The sequence below is a fragment of the Megalops cyprinoides genome, chromosome 2 (genome assembly GCF_013368585.1).
Source record: "Megalops cyprinoides isolate fMegCyp1 chromosome 2, fMegCyp1.pri, whole genome shotgun sequence".
Taxonomy (NCBI): domain Eukaryota; kingdom Metazoa; phylum Chordata; class Actinopteri; order Elopiformes; family Megalopidae; genus Megalops; species Megalops cyprinoides.
Genome location: NC_050584.1, coordinates 45,500,329 through 45,519,498, shown reverse-complemented (window position 1 = coordinate 45,519,498; position 19,170 = coordinate 45,500,329). Strand labels below are relative to the sequence as shown.

Sequence of the window (19,170 nt, the reverse complement as noted above, 5' to 3'; positions counted from 1 at the left end):
TTTAGTCATCTTACTGGTACCACATAGCGGTTTAAGCATTCACTGTGGCTTGTTCCTCCCACGCTTTCCTTCCGATGACACTGATGTGCTGTGCTGCTGCCTCCTCTCTCATCAGGTGCCTACCAAGAAACTGAAGAAATTTGAGAAAGAGTACCAGTCTCTTAGGGAGAGCCAGCTGCAACAGGAGGACCCCATCGACAGGTACCAGGTAAGGGCGCCCCCCGCAGCCTGCAGCGCGCAACGGTGACAACACCGTCACGCTTCAGAGGGACTCCGTGTGTGCCCCGCCGCTGCTGTTGCTTTACTGAGGGAGAGTTACAGGAAAATAAGACTGGAGTTCTTAGCTGGAGCTCTGCTAATATGTATGCAAATGGGCCGGTGGTACAGTGTTACACGTCTGTCATGAGGTTACTTAGACAGCTGTCAGCTTTCTCAGACAGCTGTCTCACCGCAGTGAGCACACTGACTTGTCATGCCTACACCCTCCTCTCTCCCTCTCTCCCTGTCCTGTCCCAGTTCAGGTGTGTGTAGAGGGCTGTGCAGAAACGTCACAGATCGCGCCGCACACTGACACAGAGGAGAGTGAATGAGACACGTTAAGAGTCGAGCACAAATACTTTGCCCGTCCAAGATAAGGAAAGGTGTGACAAGACCAAAAATAAGCAAAGGACTGTCTCCATGCTGCAGTTTTTCCTGTTCATAATGTTATTTCTTTTGTTGTTTCTATCCAAGTGTCTTCAGTTGGAGAACAGTATTATTTAGTGTAGAGATGAAACCGGTATTGCAGTGTTTGTAGCCTCAACTGAAACCTTTACTGAGCTGACCATAAGGATTGCAAGTGTTTACATGTGAAGACTGATGTCAGTGTATATTGTTCATATCCTGACATTTTGCTTCCTTAAGCTAAAATCTTGGTTGAAATTTTGCTGCTTTTTATCTGAACTGCTTTGTAAAAGTATATTTAAGTTGTTTACACAGTATTTTATGTGGTTCTTTCAAACCCATGCAGTTGCAGTTTGAGCCTTCATATTTTTCATTTAAAATCCACATGGTTTAGAAATCACTGTGGAAGTGGTCATGCTGTTTTAATTTTTATATTGATCAAATGTTCGCTTCAGTACTGTTTTGTATGTTCATATGTTCTGTCAAATAAAAAGTATATTTTTTTACTTTTTAAAAGCCCACAATAAAGTTTGTATTTGAAAGAATCATAATGTTTTTCAGTTGAGGTTTTAGAGGGCCTTGTAACAGTAAGGGTTCTGGAAACCTTAAATGACTCTGACTAGGAAGCCCTGCACACACTGTTCCTCTATATGCATCACTCCTCCCCCACTCACACTGTTCAGCCAATCAGCATGTCAGGGCAGTGTCCATGGTGACAGGGTGATGAAGCAGAGGACTGGGAGGTTTTGGAGGGTTCCCCCTGCAGGGTGATGCGGGAGACTGTGGCTGTGAGCTGAGCTGTGGAAGTGGACAGTCCTGTTGTGCGTGTGGGTGTTGGGTTGGGAGCTGCATGCCCGTGTTGTGACTCTGTGTAGGGAAGGTAAGCCACCATTCCACAGCAGTCAGTGCAGTGCTGTTTGAGAGATTCCCGCTTAGTGTTATTCTCTGTGCTGGTTCTGTCACTGCTTACTGTCTGTTATTTTTTTCATAAATGGGAAATTTTTGTGTCAGTTGTTTGTTCGGCTTCTCTGTGGTGTCCACTACGTAGCATATTAACATATGTCTGATATTTTCTTTTGTTTACTTTCCGATTGCGTGTGCGTGTTCTTCCGGGTGGAGTTTATGTGTCGAACACTGCTTTAGTAATCCGATAAACAGCTGTACTACAGCTCTGTCTCCTTGGCTCTCAACTGTCAGACATCCTTGACATCCAGATACAGAACGTTCATATTCAGACACACACATTGAGAGCGCTCATGTCCAGGTATTTGATAAAGAGTCCACTCATACAGATGTTCAGATGTATAACAGGGAGTCAGATAGCCTTCAGAACTAATTATGAGAACAGGGAACAGGCACGCTGGTGATGTCACCTCTCAGGTTGTCACATTTTCAAACTATTTTCAAACCTGACTCTTTCAGGTTGATGCAGTCTTTCTGATTCTGTCTTCACATCCAAATGTACTTAAAAGAGAAGCTTTATATCCAAGCAATCTAATATGGTACTTTTGTGGAAGAGAACCTTCCCTAGTGGAGCTTTGTCTGTATAAGTATGTATAGATATAGGTATACAGATAGATATAGTTCATTATTGAATTAAATCAGCATAGCTATAATGATGCATAACCATTGACCCCTGAATACAGAAGAATGGACTATATGATCACGTTCCCACACAGTGTGATGTTTATTGTGAATAAATGCCTCGTGTTCAATACCTTCAGGTCATCCTTGCCCGAATTTAGCAATTTGACCAAAATATCACGTGGGTAAAATAAGTGTCAACTGAGGCCACATTAACTGCAGGGTAGAGGAGAGTAGGAATAGAAGTCAGATGACCCAAAGTTTAATTTTTTCTTTTTAATGTCTGACCCCCAGAGCATCCAAACTGAGAGGGTGTCATGTGAGTCCACTTACAGGCAGGGGAGAGGGTCACGTGACAAGAGATCATATTCTCAGAGGAATTGACAACAAGAGCATCTTGAAGATGCTAATTAAAACAAAGGTTGGAGGGGCCAGCATTGTGGAAATTAAAGTGAGAAAGGTCGGAGTGCAAAGTCTCGTCGAATGAGTCGAGGCAAAGCAAATGCAGCTCCGTAGTCCCAGGCATGGGATGGCAGAGGGCAGGACTGTCTCCTTCCTTTTTTGCGTTCACATTCTTTCATTCCTAATTGATGCTGTCTTCATCAACACATACTTATTAATGAATATTATAGACCCGTCGGGCATAAGCTGGCGTGTTATGATGGAGTAGTATGTGCCCCCTAGCAATGGTGGGTGACAAGTCTAAAGCACATTAGATCCCATTGATTATGCAATTACAGGTGACTTTGAGTTTGGCTTTGTGTTCCGATATTGTGGATATGACTGTCTGTGTGGTTTGTGTAGACTGAATGTCCATGTGTAGCAGTGTGGCTTTTTTCATTCAGGTGTTTTTCTTTCGCATATGATAGTACATTAAATGAACCAAACTGACGACCAGCTATCAACCATGAGACATGCAGGACAGTCCACCGCTGGAGTATTGTCTGCATTAACCCTCTCATTCACATGTTCAGTACCGTATCTTCCCGAATGGCCAAAACAGCTGTTCTCATTGTGTGAATGTGCAGTAGCTGCCATTGTGTACTGTCTGGTTGGCCCACAAGGGTATGTGCCCTGTCAGTATATCCCTTCCAAGTGAAAGATGTACGGATGGTGCAATATGCATGTCTCTTTATTTAAATTCTGCATCCCTTCAGCGTAGTTCAGAGAAGTCGATTCACACGCAGCTCCTCTGCTGTCCTCACTCTTGGTGTGTGTTTGTGTCCGTCTGTCCACAGAGGGAGAACCGGCGGCTGCAGGAGGCCAGCATGCGCCTGGAGCAGGAGAACGACGACCTGGCCCACGAGCTGGTCACCAGCAAGATCGCGCTGAGGAACGACCTGGACCAGGTTTGAGCGCGTCCGCCTGTCGCCTTGTGCAGAAACACAACCAGGAGGGTGAAAACTGACTGTAAAAAAATAACAGCGTGAGAACGCGGGGGCCGCAGGTGACTCAGTGCTGTGGCTTCCGTAGGCGGAGGACAAGGCGGATGTGCTGAACAAGGAGCTGCTGAACACCAAACAGCGTCTGGTGGAGACCGAGGAGGAGAAGAGGAGACAGGAAGAGGAGACTGCACAGGTACTGCAGCTGATTTACGGACAACACCGTGAGCGCTCTCTGATAGGCCGTTTCACCAGAGCATTCTGACGGGCTTTCTGTAGCCTTTTCTAACGGTGTTTATGGTGATGCAACTTTATCAAAACCTATTATCGTTATCAAGATTTTACAAGTTTACACGATTTTATTGCTCTCTCTTGTCATGCTCCATTTTAGGCTTACCATTCCTATCAAGGGAATGATCTTTTACTGTGTGCCTTTTTGGTTGAGATGGTCCTGAGGACCCCTGCTTGTCTGTAATAAACTGCATCTGTTCCCCTCCCTCAGCTGAAGGAAGTGTTCCGGAGGGAGCTGGAGAAAGCAGAGTCAGAGATCAAGAAGACAACGGCCATCATTGCAGAGTACAAACAGGTACAGCAGAGCAGCAGAGAGCACATTTTGTTTTTTATTTGTATTTTATTATTATTTCATGTTAATTAGTATTAACATTTTTTATGTATGAATCAGTATGTATTTGCTGCACTCATTTTAAATTGAGTCATATGGCTAAATATACTCTTTTCTTTGTCAAAGTATTTGCTGTGTTGCTAGTTGTGACCTTTAAAATGCAGCGTATCAGTTAACAGCGCTGCGATGCTGTCTGCTACAGATATGCTCTCAGCTCAGCACCAGACTGGAGAAGCAGCAGGCTGCCACCAAGGAGGAGCTGGACATTGTCAAGGTGAGACATGTCACTGTATCAGTGCTGGTGATTTTCTCTACTCTGCCTTTCTTGTGCTTTTAAACACTGTATGTGTGATTAAATTACATGACATTACATTACAGTTACTTTACATTCATTTAGCAGATGCTCATATTCAGATCAACTTCCAGCACAATAGAACATAAGTGTATCCATTCACGTTGAATGAGCAACAGTGTCAAACTAGGCTAACAACACTCCCAAATCAGTGAGTGTGAGCATAACATTATTCAAGCCCTACCCTAAGTTAACTTGTGCAATCTGAGTAAGCAACGGAAGTAAAGGATACTACCATATATCAGTCACTAGTACACAGAATCCAAAATACATGGCAATACTACACATAAAATAAACAGCAAGTACTATGAGTAGTAGGTGTTACGGGGCAGGGATTGAGGTGGAACTGAGCCAACGCCTGAACAGTTTAATTACATAAAACTAACCTCAACAGAGAACATTTTTAACATTATTACATTATTTTATTGGCATTTAGCAGAACTGTTACCTTAACAGGTGCTGTAGAGTATGCACTCACCTGGACCCCCTCTCTCTCTCCCTGCCACAGAGCAAGGTGATGGCGTGCGAGCGCTGCCGGGAGGTCTTCAGCAAGGAGGGGCCTCTTCAGCTGCCGGCTGTCAGCAGGGACAACCGGGACTCGGACCTGGACGAGGAGAAGGACTCGCTCAAGGCGCAGCTGCGGGAGCTGGAGCTGGAGCTGGCCCAGACCAAACTGCAGCTGGTGGAGGCCAAGTGCAAGATCCAGGTATAGGCCCAACTGGGTGGCAGTGCAGAAGAGCAGCTCCATTACTTTTACATTATCATCATGCAGCAGGCGCTCTTATCCAGAGCGACTTACATAGGTTACAGTTTTTTGACATGATATTACATTTATGCAGCTGGATATTTACGGAGGCAGTTGTGAGTTAAGTATCTTGCCCAAGGGTGCAACAGCAGTGCCCCATTGGGGAAATCGAACCAGCAACCTTTCGGTTACAAAGCCTGCTCCTTACCCACTATGCTACACTGCCGCCTTCACACAGCTGAGCACGCTCCTCCCCCACCAAGTTACAGCTTTCTCTTGACCATCATAACAATAGCACGTGTAACCTTTGAGCTTTTTCATAATTCGGGGAGGTGTGTGTAATAAGCCAGTAGGACTCCTTCTCAAGGAGATTGGGTTGGCCATGTTCCAAAGTGTTACTTCAATTGTGGTTTCCTTTAATCCATCAGGAGCTGGAGCACCAGAGGGGGGTGCTGATGAATGAGATCCAGGCCGCCAAAAACTCCTGGTTCAGCAAGACGCTCGGCTCTCTCAAGACGTCCACTAGCAACCAGCCGCCTTCCTCCCCCAAAGAAGGGCCATAGAGCGCCCCCTTCAGGCGGCGGCGTGTGCAGCTTGGAGGAGTGGGGCTGCGAAATAAGGGAGGGAGAGGCATCTCATGAACACTAGATTAATAACACGATATTGCAATGCAGTATTCCCTTTCCAGGTGGGAGAGACTGGCGCACGTGCCCCTCCCCCCTGCTGAGGAGCAGGACCCAGACCAGAGGGTGAGCAAGCACTCGGTAGGCCATTCCTGCATCCCTCATGCTGGTCTGAAACAGGAGGGAAGACATGAAAGAACAAAGAAACGCAAGACACCTCATTTCATCACCTCACGGAGATCTGATCCAATTCTCCCTGGTGGTGCTCCCTTCTATGGTGAATTTCGTTCTAGTGAGGTTCCAGTGTTTTGTGTGTGTACGTGGTTTTGTTCCTATTTCAGTCGTAAACGAAACCCTGTTCCTCATTCAGTAAACTTAGGTTGTCGTAACAGAGAGAACAGTAGGTGGCATGATATGCATCTCTCTAGATCCCTGGTGATACAGATACAAGTGTTTAATATCACAGCCCCATCTAGTGGATCCATCATGCAACTGCAAATTGGCTGTCACCAAGACCGGATTGGACTCAGCTGCTCTGTGGCTTGGTCTAGATCGGCCATATGGTGTAAAAAGTCGCTGCACCTTGACAGACAAGTCTCGATGTGGACTCAGTGGTCTGAGAGACGTAGATATTAAGGGTTTCTCTCCTGTTTATTATACACAGCTTCCGATTACATGTCTTCTGCATTTGCTGCTAACGAATAAAAAAAAAAAAACAGCTACAGATGAAACAAATATAACATATTTAACAACACATAACTGTTGGACCATTGTAATCGCATTTATCCTTTCAGAAAGGGGATACTGCATTAAGAATTTCCATTTTTTTCTTGTTTTATAAATATATATATAAAGATTAAATAAACATTGTTCTGTCATATAGGAATATGTATAACTAATTATTGATCATTTTTAATCTTGTACAGTCCTAAAAAAAGGAAAAGTAAGAAAAGTGCTTTGTTATTTTTTACTATTTTGAATTTGAATGTCATCTTTATAGATGTGGACTACTTTAAGCACACTGTAAATCCTGCTCTTGTTTTGAGAACCGACACCCAGTGACATTCCAGCTCCCACTGTTTCATTCCTGGTTTGAACCATTTCTCTCCTGAATCTGCCCCCCACCCCTCGCAGAGTCATCGTAACACTCACGCTGTGTTGTAGGCAGGATCGTGTCATGACACGATAGAGCCGAAATGACCCAACACATGAAATCTGGGACACAACCTCCAAAATGTTCCTTAGCAGCCAGTTAAGATTGCCAATGAAGTATGCCTTTAGAGATAGTCAGGGGTAATTGGAAAGTAATTGTGTGTGTGTGTGTGTGTGTGTGTGTGTATGTGTATGTCCCACATTGTGCAAGGAGGTCGTGCAAATACAAGTGTGCCAAGAACTCTTCACTGACTCCTGTTTGGAGATGCCATGGTTTGCATTCCTACTTAACAGGTGTCACATGTTGGATTTGACTGTGTGTTTGTGTTCTGCACTGTTTTAGCAGTTTTTTATTATTAACTTTCTTGTTAAATCTTTGTCTAGAGAAATGGTTCCCTCACAAGGTTGCCTTTAATTTGGAGTATGTGGTGACTGTGCGGGAGTGATCTGAACACCCGTGTGAAAAGAAAAACAAGAACAGAAACCCTTCAGAAATGCAGGGGCATCTCGTAACAGAAGGCAAAATAACCCTGCTTTTGTGTGAATAGGTGGTGTCAGACTGAGTTTGGAGAGAATGTCCATCTTACAAGCAGGATGTTACATGCTTCAAGTCAGAACACTACAGAAGGGTCTGTTTCTTATACACAGATCTGTTACGTCATATTCTCCTTCTCCTTGTCATGTAGGCCTAAGTCATTTGGTATTTGTGAAAGTCAGCGTGTTCCTTTTAGTCAGATGTAATGACCTAGGTGCTTTTTTCAGAAGTGCTTGATTCAATCTAGATTTTCTTCACTTACTTTTCAACTTGCATGTACCTTATTTGCACCAACATTAGCGAGTGATTTCCATATCTGAAACACTAGGTTTGTCATTTGTAAGTAAAGTATACTTACAGGTGATACTAAGAATTATTTTTCATTTTTTATTTATAATTAAATGCTGCCAAATTATATATCCTACAGTACAATAAAGCAAAACAGGAACTCAGCTTGTCATTAAAATTTAACGAGTGCAATTCAAGTGTGCATTATGTGATACAATGGTTACTCAATTAACACATTTTTACCATGGGAGGGAATGTCCTTTCCATGTCTTTCTTTCATTTCCCAGTGAATCAGTGACATGGCTGTGATGTCAGTTACTTCCATTCCAGTGGTCTTTTCTGTACAGTACTTGTCCGACTTACATAAATAAACTCCTGTTTCTCGGTACAATGGTGTTCTGTCAGTGATTATTCACACATTACAAAGAACAAGGATGAGAGTTGTGTGACAGAATGCTGCTTTATTGGCAATAAACATGGGGATGATAAGGTTTTGATGTTTAGATATTTATGGTTATAGCTGAATCTGTGACAAATGACAATTTAAGTATTTTTTTGTCTCATTTTTTTGTGGCGTACTCTTCAGCTGTTATGAATGGATGCTAATGTATCAGTCCAAAAAACGTTTTACCAACTCCTACTGGAGTTAAAATGCCTCCCCCAAAAATTAAAATCTAATGTAATATTCATGATAATAAGAAGAAATGGCATGCCCTCACCTACAAGTACAGTATTGCGTCTATGAAATGCATCATTTTGAAATCATGCAAAAGAAAACACAAAAAAAAGCATGTGAGCGTTAGGCGATTACACAGTTACTGACGGAAAAGCTATCGGTAAGGAGAGAGGGAGCGACGAGAGGAGAGCACCGCGGTCTGCGGGCTTGTGCGGGCGGCTCTGCCTACTCGCAGATGTCGTCGAAGTAGTTGTCTGCGAAGCGGAGCATCTGCTGCACAGCGCTCAGCAGCAGGACGTCGCAGCTCGGCTCCAGCTCCAGCTCGCGGCTGTAGCTCTTCACAGGGACCACGCAGGACACGGGGATGCCCAGGCGAACGCTCACCTCTTGGATCTGCAGGGTAGGGTGAGACTTTTTTAAGTTTACGCGCAGCTTTGTTACATAGCCGTGAGTATATGACCAGGTGTCCTGCGGACAGATCCTGAAGGCCCAAAGTGTTTTATTTTAACTGGTCTGCAAGATAAATCGCATCTGTGTTGTAAAGAACACCTTAAATCGTTAAGGTTTACAAGACCCTCTTGCACATGAGTATTTCTTGTGTCCACACTGTACTGCCATGTACTTGTACTCTACACTCCAGTTTCAGGACAGTCAGACCATGTGACAGAGGTGTGGGCAATAGCTATGTTTGAAGTAATGAGGCACCAAAACAGGTGTTACTATTTAAAGTGCTTTGTGAAGGAGACCTGGTGTCTGAGCCACTTGGGTGCAAATGCTGAGATTTTCTATCAATCTGGTTTTGTAACAATCATTGAGTACTTCCTGGTTGTGTGCCTATATAAGGAAATCTGTGCATGCATATGTGTGTTTGAGTGAAAAATATCTATGTACATACAAAATGTGTAGCCATTCTACCAGGCCAAGTGTCAGCAGTAAGGCTCACCTTCCTTTCGATATATTGACAGTGGTACACATTCTCTATGTTGTCTGCCACACAAGAACAAGCCTCATCCACTTTGGTCAGAAGCACCAGCTGGGGGATGGCTGAAAGAAAACATCATCTATCACACATGTGCAACAGCGTAACTGTCAACTGGAATATATTTGCAACTGAAAGCACCATTCTCCAGCTCCGGTAAGATCCCTGCAGCACATAGGAAGAGGGTGTGAGTTACATTTTCCTGGCTGATAATTGTGAGGTAGCAGATTATTTGGTATCACCCCTAGTTTTATCAGAAGGAGGGGTTAAAATCAACTAAGACCAGCTTCTATTCACTGACCCATCCGGTTGACCTTCTTGCGAATAGCCGCAAGTTTCTCCTCCAGCTTGGAAGATATGAGCGTGACTTTGCAGCAGTCCATCACATACGCTACACAGTGGATCTTGTCCTGCAAATCCACAGACTTGTGGAATTGATCGTCCTTGGACTGCAACGGCCCTGAAGGATTGAACTGGATAAAGAAGGAGGGAGATGAAAGATACACTGTATGCAATGGGAAGAATTCACTGACACCCTCAGTGAAAATGCTGCGTGAGGAATTTTTTAGTTTTATTTGAACATTTTATTGTTTTGCAATTATACTATGTATTTCCAAAGTTGACAGGCTTCTTACATGCTTCCAGTTGTTTAGATGCTGAAAAGATGATGCATACTGATAATTTTTGGTCATTTCCAGGGGCTGTTCTATATTCCTGTATCTTCCAGTACTGTGGTCTTGTTGGATTAAAAAACTGTCCTCACCTGGTACCTGTCTGGCACATGACCTTTCAGAATACTGGTGATGTCATCCACATCAAGCCCTGCTCCTGTGTTCTCTTCCAATCCCATGGTGTCACAGAGAATTATTGGCAGAGGTTTGCCATCTTTCCCTGCTTTAATGGAGTAGGTACGAAACTGTGGAACAAATACTTTAACATGAGTAGTTTCTACTGGAAATTAGAATGAAACATTTTCCAATGGCAGACAAGCATCCGTATCTGTGAATTGTGTTCATATGTATTAGAGGAAGTCACAAGTCAACATTTCCACTCCCAACTGGAGTGCAGATTGTTTGTAGTGGCAAGTGGTCAAGCAAGGAAGCTAAAGCCATCCCTGAAAACTCTTGCTCAGAAATTCTCACATATTTCAGATTTTTTGAGGTGAGGTGAAATGACCTAAATTATAACCAAATGAAGAGGCTAACAGACAAATTAATGTGAAGATTACGTTGAGTCATGGATTCAGTTTTGAATAGAAAAGCCAACGCTACCACAATTGTTTCCGTTTGACTTTTATCCCCGTCTTTAGCAGATGAAAGCAACCAGGTCTTATTTTGAACACTACATGTATTTTTCCTGAACTTAAAGGAATGACAGCATTATGAAAACCAGTTTAATTTGAAATAGCTGAAGTTTAAAGTAAATGTCAGCAATTTCAAATTAAGGTAAAGGGTATAATGTGTCTTCAAATAAATATTGACTGCTGGACTATAAAACCATGAGGATGTTTGGGGATTAGTTCCAGGGGTGCTCAGAATCATGAATGACTCTACTAGGATTTATGTCCTCAACTAGTAGAAGATTTATCCTGTATCTGTATTCAGTTGTATGAAGGTAAGCCAGGACTGAATTTGAACTGATGGACACATCCATTTAGTTCTTACAAACTCTTATTTTGGTAGAATATGTCCTACATTGAGGACCTGTGTCTATCTGAGAGACCTGATATTAAAATCATCCAGCTGTTGTGGGGCAACAGTACCTGGGTGGTCAAGCTGGTTCCAGCACTGCCACACATAGCCCGGCAGGTGACATGTCCCTGGAAGATGGAGTTGATGGAGTTGAAGAAACTGGACTTTCCAGCCCCAATGGGACCAATGAGGACCACCCGGGCCTGGTCCACCGAGCTGATGCTGGGCTTGTAGTTCTTGATGGAGTCCACCAGCTCCTTCCTCATGCTGTGATGACACATGAGCAGACCCATTTATCAAACTTAATAGTACTGGAATTCAAAAATGTACATATTCTACTGTTGTACCAAACCCAATATTATTCACTAATGCAGAGGAGACTGCACAAATTTTTCATTCAAGTATCTGAAACTAAGTGACTGGTATCTTGTATTGTGTCTTCCTGCTTCATACAGCAGACTCATAACTTATGACTGCAAAATTCTGCATGTGAAAATCTGTAAATAATTGAGAGATACTTAAACACACATAGAGTACACACTGTAAAAAGTAGAGAAAACAAGAGCACATCCAATACAGGACCTTTGACTATAAAACTTACGCGCTGTCCCATTCAATATTCCTCCATGGCTTGTCCAGAAGATCATGTTCTAAGACGACAACAGAAAAAGAGCCCTGAGAAGAATGCTTACTTATTTAACTACTGCAACTCAAACTTCTGAACACCAATTACAAATTCTCCCTTGTGATGGCAAAAAAATCACCAGCTTTAATAAAGTTGGTATTCATCGGAAGCAAACTCCTCTCATCAATCCAGCTTTCCGTTACTCACCCTCCACTCTGTATACCTCACATTCAGTCAGCTGTAAGTCATTGCCATGCATCTCCGCAGCATTGAAGTTGTAGTAATTCCCTGGGTTACTGTACACAGCAGCTCTGCTCTGATACAGAAATATCAGATTCCCTGCAAAATTCGGGCCTGTGTTGTTTGCATCTGTGAATGCATACTGTGGATCGGTGGCTTGAACAAGGATGATGTTTCGGTCACGAATGCTGAATAAGAAGGCTTTGTCATCATAGACATTCTGTCCTGTTTGGGCATAGTTTTTGCTTGTGTACCCTCCAAAGACAAACCCTGCCTTGTTGTAGGCTACAGTGATGGTGGGACCCTGATGGTCACATTTCTGGTGAAAGTTAGCTGCCGAATAGCCATGAACACTGGCCTTGTAGATCAGGTGAAGTCTGCTATGCTCGAACAGGGCACACAATTGCTTCTCCTGTTTGCTGGAAAGGTTTGATGAAAGGACACTCATGATGGATTTAATAATCTGGGGAAGAAACACACACACACACACACACTTTATTTACACTAGGGATGGACACTTCTTTTCAGCATTGTTGACTTTAACCCTTTTCATTACTTATTATGTTGCATTTGGCAAATATGTATAATTACATTTATTTTGTGTAGTTACTGGATTGTACAAGTGTACAGTTATGCCAAGTTGGCTGTATAATAACGAAACATAACATTTTAAAGACTGTAACACAAGAGTCAACATTCATTTTTTTATAACAGTCTCCCTTATAAAATATTTTGGAACTATGTTAAATATGTTGAATTTTTTCTCCCTAATCCATTGGGGTTTTTTCTACAGCCGAAACTGACAAATAAAACGACGTTCACGAAAATCCCTATCCCTATCCCTATCCCTATCCCTGCTCCGGGCTCCTGTCCGGAGCTGTAGCCCAAGCGTCTCATCCCGTTTTCCAGTCCTGCTACCTCGCCGCCCTGCCCATCAAAGCCAACTGCGTTCCAAGAACCGGACATCCTAGGAGACATTCTTATAATCGCTCTGCTGTTAATTACTATTGTCTATCAATCTTAAATGTCTTAAAGTACATTATATAATTTGTCTTTACCTCTATCTGCCCAGTGCCGGCCAGAAACAGATGGGCTCCCCCTCTGAGCCCGGTTCTGCTCAAGGTTTCTTCCTGATAGCGAGTTTTTCCTTGCCACTGTTGCCTTAGGCTTGCTCTCAGTTGTGTTGTAAAAAGCGCTATACAAATAAAAATGAATTGAATTGAATTGAAAATCTGTTTCTATGACGACCTGCTTTTGTGCGCACCTCTTTCTTCTTGGCAAAGTATTTGCTCCCCGCCCCGCGGAGGAAACGAAACTTAACACGACCAGCCACTCTTGGTTTTGGAGAATCGAAAACGTCTTTCAGCTTTTGAAAAATCATGTTGATATTGACACCTAATTACACGTCTTTAACACTGTTATCATTTTAAAATAACATCTGCATGTTTTTGTTTTGTTGAAAACAGTATATTATGCACACCTACCTTGCACGTGGAGGCTGAGGAGACAAACTGCCAGGTTCAATCCGTACTTTCTCGATGGTCTATGGCTCACCGAGTCCTCCGCTGATCTGGCGTGCTGTAGCTCTCGTTACCGCTCTCTCTCTCTCGTTTATGATGACGGCGCTGGTGTTTGATGTGATTGGATTATTATAAAAAATCTAAATATCATGGATGACGAAAGCAACTAAGGTGTGTACACGATGTACTGCGTGTTGCTTGTTTCTCTAAAGATTTTTTTTCCTGTCCTTTTAACCTTTACTGTATGGCGCATTAAAACAAAATTGTAACTTAAATGTGGAATTGTTTAATTAAAATTGTTATTAAAATTAAAAAAGACTAAATTAAACTAAAATCTACATTAAGTATCTAAAAGGATAAAATCTCTCATTTTGACTTTTTAATTTCAAGATTGATGACATTGCTTGCAATATTGATTCAAATTAAAGGCCCAACACAAACAATACCTTTCAACAAAACGTGTTTATTCATTTTGTTTAAGTAATACACAACGGCATGGTATTGCTGATGTGATATTGCTAACCGCTAACTTTAAAATAAACCTGATCCGGCTGTTGTAACCCTATGTATATCCTCCCGACTTCTCTAATACATGAATGCACATGTGCTGTAGGGCTTCCTGATCCAGCAGTGTGTGGTTCTCCAGGACTGTGTTTACTGGTTTGACTGTGCAGTGCAACAGTGCCCTATGGAACACTTTTGTTCTCTGCAACATCCTGGAAGTACAGGTCCACATACTGCAGGATGTGGCTGACAGCGCTGAGCAGCAGCGTGTTTGTGTGCTCGTCCACATCCAGCTCACAGGAGTAGTTCTTCACTGGCACAATGTAGGAGGTGCACATGCCCAGCAGAGCCCCGGCCTTTTCCATCTGAAGACACAGACGTGTGAAACACACATGAAGGCCCACATACACACGCATTAAGAATATGATAATTACTGGTTCATTACAATTAAAACATGCAATGTTCTACTCATCCCGTAATGATCTTTTGCAAATCAATATAAAGGCACAGCACTACAGTGCGTACTACAAAAATAAGCAAAATGAGATAGAGTCAATGTACCGTATGCTGCAGCAGCCGGCTTCTGTACACCTTGGTGATGTCACGAGCCGCCTCCTGGCACACCTTGTCCACGTGAGTCAGAAGTGCCACCTGGTGCACACCTGGACAAAGGGCCAGCGTTCTGAGTTCAGGAGACCTGTGGTATAGTGTCTATCTTCTGTTCTGCTGTACTCGGCCCAGGCTTACGCCTGCAGTCTCCGTTGTACTTCCGCTACATCCATGTACTGTATATCCTGGTCTATCAGCACACTCTGGGACACAGCATCTCTGCTGTGTCATGAATCTTGGACAAGGCACATTGATGGTCTTACAGAACAGCAGGGGTATATGTGGGATTCCTTCCTTTTCCCTGAAGTAGCCATACATATGGTGGCAGTGTAGCACAGTGGTAAGAAGCATGGCTCATAACCAAAAGGTTGCTGGTTTGATTCCCTGCTGGGGCGCTGCTGTGGTAAGCAAGATGCTTAACCCAGAATTACCTCAGTAAATACCTAGCTGTATGAATGGATAACATGAAAAAACTGTAGTCTATTTAAATTGCTCTGTATAAATGCTAAATGAAAATAATGTAATACATTGTGTAATAAAGATTTCCTTTTTTAAAGCAATAGCGTCTGTTTCTTTTTTCTTGCCCTGTCTGGAGAAGGATACTGGTGTTCCTTTTCTCAAGCTTACCTAGGTCACTGATGTGTTCTCGGAGCTGCCGGAAGGTGTTGCCCATGCCCTTGCTGTAGGAGTCTATTTTTGAGGCGTCCACCACAAAGGCCACACAGTGCACCCTCTCTTTCTGAGACGGCTTCTTCACATAGCCCACTGTCTCAGGCCACACCGGATGCTCTGCGCTAAACTGCCACAGTAGGAGTAGACAGAAAACACTCTCACCATCTGCATGTTGGAGGAAACACCATACCAAGGGACATGGTTCACAGCTGGCAGCTCTCTAGCTCTCTTCTTCTTGTCTTGTCCTGTCGTGTTTCTCTTTACTGTCTTCTCTCTTGTTTGGTTGACACCCCTGGTCAGTACTACATGAAATCCATACAAGAGGTAATTTAAAAACTTGCGTCCACACCCTCCAGTGTACCTTGTGCCCATCAGGTGCGTGTCCCTTGATTATGGCCAGGGTGTCATGGAGGGTCAGTCCACTCATCTCACCCTCCCCCAGACCCATGGCATCACAGAACACCAGAGAGGTGGGCTGATCAGCACTCTCTCCTCGCCCTCGAATGGTGTAGGATCGGAGCTGGGGAGAGAGGGAGAGTGTAGGAGAGTGAGGAGAAGGGAGAGAGAGATACAGAGGGAGGAAGAAATAGAAGAAGGGAGAAGACAGGGGGAAAGAGAGAGAGTGGAACAAAAGAATAGCTTTTTAGGTCGGCCTTTTTTTAGTAATATACAATCAGAGTTTTGCACACACTGATTCACCAGCTGGTCATGATGGTTAGCAAAAGCTGACAAATTTTTCAAAGGACTTCCAGTCAAGGGAAGCAGTCAAACAGAGCAGCCTTCAGTTTGGGGGATGACTTCAACATATTGCGTAAATTAAGCATGCGCAATGATACAAACTTACAGTGTGACAAGCCCTTTGGTAGCCTTTAAAAAAAGATACCTACACTCATGTGTCTTGCATTGTTCTGCTGTTCTACCTTTTGCGTGAAGCTTGTGGAGGACGAGCCGACCATGGCTCTGTTAGTGGCCCTCCCGGAGAAGACGGAGTGGACGGAGCTGATGAAACTGGACTTGCCTGCTCCGACTGGCCCCAGCAGCAGAACCCGGGCCTCGGGGACAGACTCACAGCTGGGCTTGTAGGAGGTGATAAACTGCATCAGATCGTTTCTGTTCCTGATGGAGATTACGGCGTTGTGTAAATCGAGAAAGGGAACCCAAAAAAAACATCTGAATCTTGAGAGTTTTGTAACATCAGTTTACAGGATAAATGAGGGGAACAGAAACAATAATTGAATAATCAAAGAGTGTACCCACTCTTCTGTCCAGTCCACCTTTCTCCATGGAGAGTCCTGCAAACCCCATTCAACTGAAAAAGATACAGTTACACGACATTAACAGAGAACAACAGCTGCACACATAGTATGACCAGAAAACAGGTTGACAGTGATAGCTGCAAAAATAAAAATAAAAAAAACCAAACACACACAAAAAAAAAAACAAAAGTGAAATTTTGTAATTCACACCCTAGAAGTGTCTGCCAAAGAGACATGGCATCATGTGGACAGTCGAATGGAGGTAAAATGCTGAGCCCTCACTTGTTGAAGACAGAGAGGAAGAGCAGATGGCCAGGATACAGCGGCCAAGAGGAAAACAGTTTCTCATTCAGACTCACTCTTCTTGTTCTCTTTGCAATCTCCTTTGTTGACACTGAGGCCTTCCTCTGATGGTCCTGCAGCTGCTGATGCTGGGACTGAGCTGCTGATAGCTGTTGCGTTACTCCCAAATGGCGCAAATACACTGCTGCTTAGGAACGGTTCAAATTTTTTAACCGCAGCCGCAGAGGTTCCATTCTCAAAGGCTACCACTTCCTTAGGTTTGTCCAGTGAGTAAGAAAACATTTTCTTGTTGCAGTTCCTGACAGCATAACATGAAATGACAGTATGTGACATGTTTAATAAAGTACAATTACCAGTATTGTAATTTCATTTACATTTATTCACTTGGCAGACGCTTTTATCTCAAGCAACTTACATAGGTTACCGTTCTTTACAACATCATCCATGTATACAGCTGGATATTTTACTGAGGCAATTGGGGGTTAAGTACCTTGCCCAAGGGTACAGCAGCAGTGCCCTAGCAGGGATTGAACTAGCAACCTTTCGGTTACGAGTCCTGCTCTTAAACCACTATGCTACACTGCCGCCAAGTAGTTGTGAGTGTATTCACTTACAGATGCACACAACTCCTTTACGTTGCAAACATCATAACATATAATTGCGTTTTGTAGACATGCATCTGCAAGGACCTGCAGTACGTAATTTCAGATCGTGTATTTAATTAGGAAAATGATGACACTGTAGACTAAGGTGTAGCAGAATATGATGTCACACAACTGCATATATCTGCCATAATAAAACTCTCGTTTCATAATTATTACTGGAATTTCACCCGCATTACAGACAGAGCATGAAAGCATCACGCGTGTATTCGTCTACCTGGTCGTCATAAATTTGACAGACGCTCCCTTGTGGCAACCAACTTCACGTCGGGTTCTTACGCTTCCAGTATATTTTTTCCTAGCGGAAAGCAAAAATGTCTTAATAGAGAATAATGATCAATTTGAGAGATCAGAGTATCACATTTATTTTCTTACAGTTCAATGTCTTGATTAATATAATCAAGATAGAAAGAAACGCATTATTAATAGTATCCATTTCGGTCTATGCATTCATTGGAAACTATTAAATGTATGTTTACAATATTGCATTATGCTATTTCTGTCACGTATTTTAAATACTTGTATTGAATATTTTAAATATTTTATGCAATTTTATCTCTCTGCTGCAGTTGCGATTAAATGACCAATTATTAACATTCATAAGCTCATAACTTTTAAATATATGTTTTAAATTGCTTTTAAACTTTTTCAAGAAAAAGTGGTCTGGCTTATCAAAATTCAGATCCTTATTGCACCATGCCATATTTACAAATTCATTGTGTTCGTCGCTGCTCCGTTAAAACTATGCCTCAGTATGGACGCACGCTAAGACGACATGTGCGGTATAAAATTGTGCATAAAACATGTAAGTATTGTTACATTTAAACCAAGAGGTTTTCTACAGCAAAACACTTAAGCTTAGTAACCCATCCGGCGCCTGCATTTCATACATAATACATACCTGCTGAAGAGTTCGGACCGAAGAGTTCTTCAGGAAGAATGGAGTACCACTGTCCAGCGACTTCGCAGAGTTAAAGCTGGCAATATTTTTGATTAGCTAGAAACGAAAGTGAAATTTACACGCACACTCAAATAGTAGCAAACGGTACTAGAAACAAGTGAAACTTAAACTATACGTCAGCATCGATAACAGAAAATTTTCATTTGTTGACAAAAATGTGTTTTAGTTAAACATTAAACATTCGTCAAGTAGCATTAGTTTGATTTTTCATTGTCTGTATGTTGCAATTTACTGATGACGTGTTCTTCACTCAATAATGGAAAGCATTGTTTGTTTCTGTGCTGAGGACAGTAAAAGCTATTTGTTACGTGCACAGCATACACAAGTTCCAAAAAGTTTGACTATCATGAACCCCGATGGTTTTGGGTTCACCTACGTCGCAACGATACTAGACTTTCCTCTCCACCCAGGTATATTCTGTGTAAGTGTGCACAACTGTGATGTGACACCTCTGGGAATGTTGCACTGGGAGGCTTTGTTATCCAACGTGACGGAAATGCTTTTGTGGGGGCAGTGACGTGCTGAA

General features: G+C 42.8%; 2 protein-coding genes and 1 long non-coding RNA gene across 4 annotated transcripts in view; 1 reads left to right on the top strand and 2 right to left on the bottom strand.

Annotated features, from left to right (window-relative positions):
* The window catches only part of rabgap1l (RAB GTPase activating protein 1-like), a 92,778-nt gene extending 86,102 nt beyond the window's left edge, over window positions 1-6,676 (top strand). For both annotated transcript variants that reach the window (XM_036522430.1, XM_036522431.1), the window contains 7 exons: window positions 116-208; window positions 3,486-3,596; window positions 3,721-3,825; window positions 4,132-4,215; window positions 4,454-4,525; window positions 5,112-5,309; window positions 5,777-6,676. In XM_036522430.1, coding sequence (XP_036378323.1) covers window positions 116-208; window positions 3,486-3,596; window positions 3,721-3,825; window positions 4,132-4,215; window positions 4,454-4,525; window positions 5,112-5,309; window positions 5,777-5,911 — 798 coding nt within the window. In that variant the 3' untranslated portion in view covers window positions 5,912-6,676. The remainder of the gene's footprint in view (window positions 1-115; window positions 209-3,485; window positions 3,597-3,720; window positions 3,826-4,131; window positions 4,216-4,453; window positions 4,526-5,111; window positions 5,310-5,776) is intronic.
* Window positions 6,677-8,429: 1,753 nt separating this feature from the next.
* LOC118771449 (interferon-induced protein 44-like) lies at window positions 8,430-16,765 on the bottom strand. Its single transcript, XM_036519460.1, has 14 exons — window positions 16,720-16,765; window positions 16,383-16,578; window positions 15,824-15,982; window positions 15,418-15,589; window positions 14,743-14,843; window positions 14,373-14,546; window positions 13,216-13,239; window positions 12,125-12,620; window positions 11,894-11,942; window positions 11,364-11,559; window positions 10,365-10,517; window positions 9,903-10,074; window positions 9,566-9,666; window positions 8,430-9,015 (listed from the first exon to the last, which is right to left on the bottom strand). Exons 2-14 carry the CDS (start codon window positions 16,560-16,562, stop codon window positions 8,848-8,850), a joined length of 2,145 nt encoding a protein of 714 aa, XP_036375353.1. The 5' UTR covers window positions 16,563-16,578; window positions 16,720-16,765; the 3' UTR covers window positions 8,430-8,847.
* Window positions 16,766-17,147: 382 nt separating this feature from the next.
* Window positions 17,148-18,645, bottom strand: LOC118772828. The gene is made up of 3 exons (XR_005004709.1): window positions 18,585-18,645; window positions 17,901-17,981; window positions 17,148-17,319 (listed from the first exon to the last, which is right to left on the bottom strand). It is a non-coding gene; the product is annotated as an uncharacterized LOC118772828 (long non-coding RNA).
* Between the last annotated feature and the right edge of the window lie 525 nt (window positions 18,646-19,170).

Coding starts and splice junctions, on each gene's coding strand:
- LOC118771449 (XM_036519460.1), bottom strand. CDS start 16,562: ATGCAGTTTATCACCTCCTACAAGCCCAGCTGTGAGTCTGTCCCCGAG. Junction 12,621..13,215: donor CCGGCACTGGGCAGATAGAG/GTAAAGACAAAT, acceptor TTTCTTCCCCAG/ATTATTAAATCCATCATGAG. Junction 9,016..9,565: donor GTCAATATATCGAAAGGAAG/GTGAGCCTTACT, acceptor CCTACCCTGCAG/ATCCAAGAGGTGAGCGTTCG.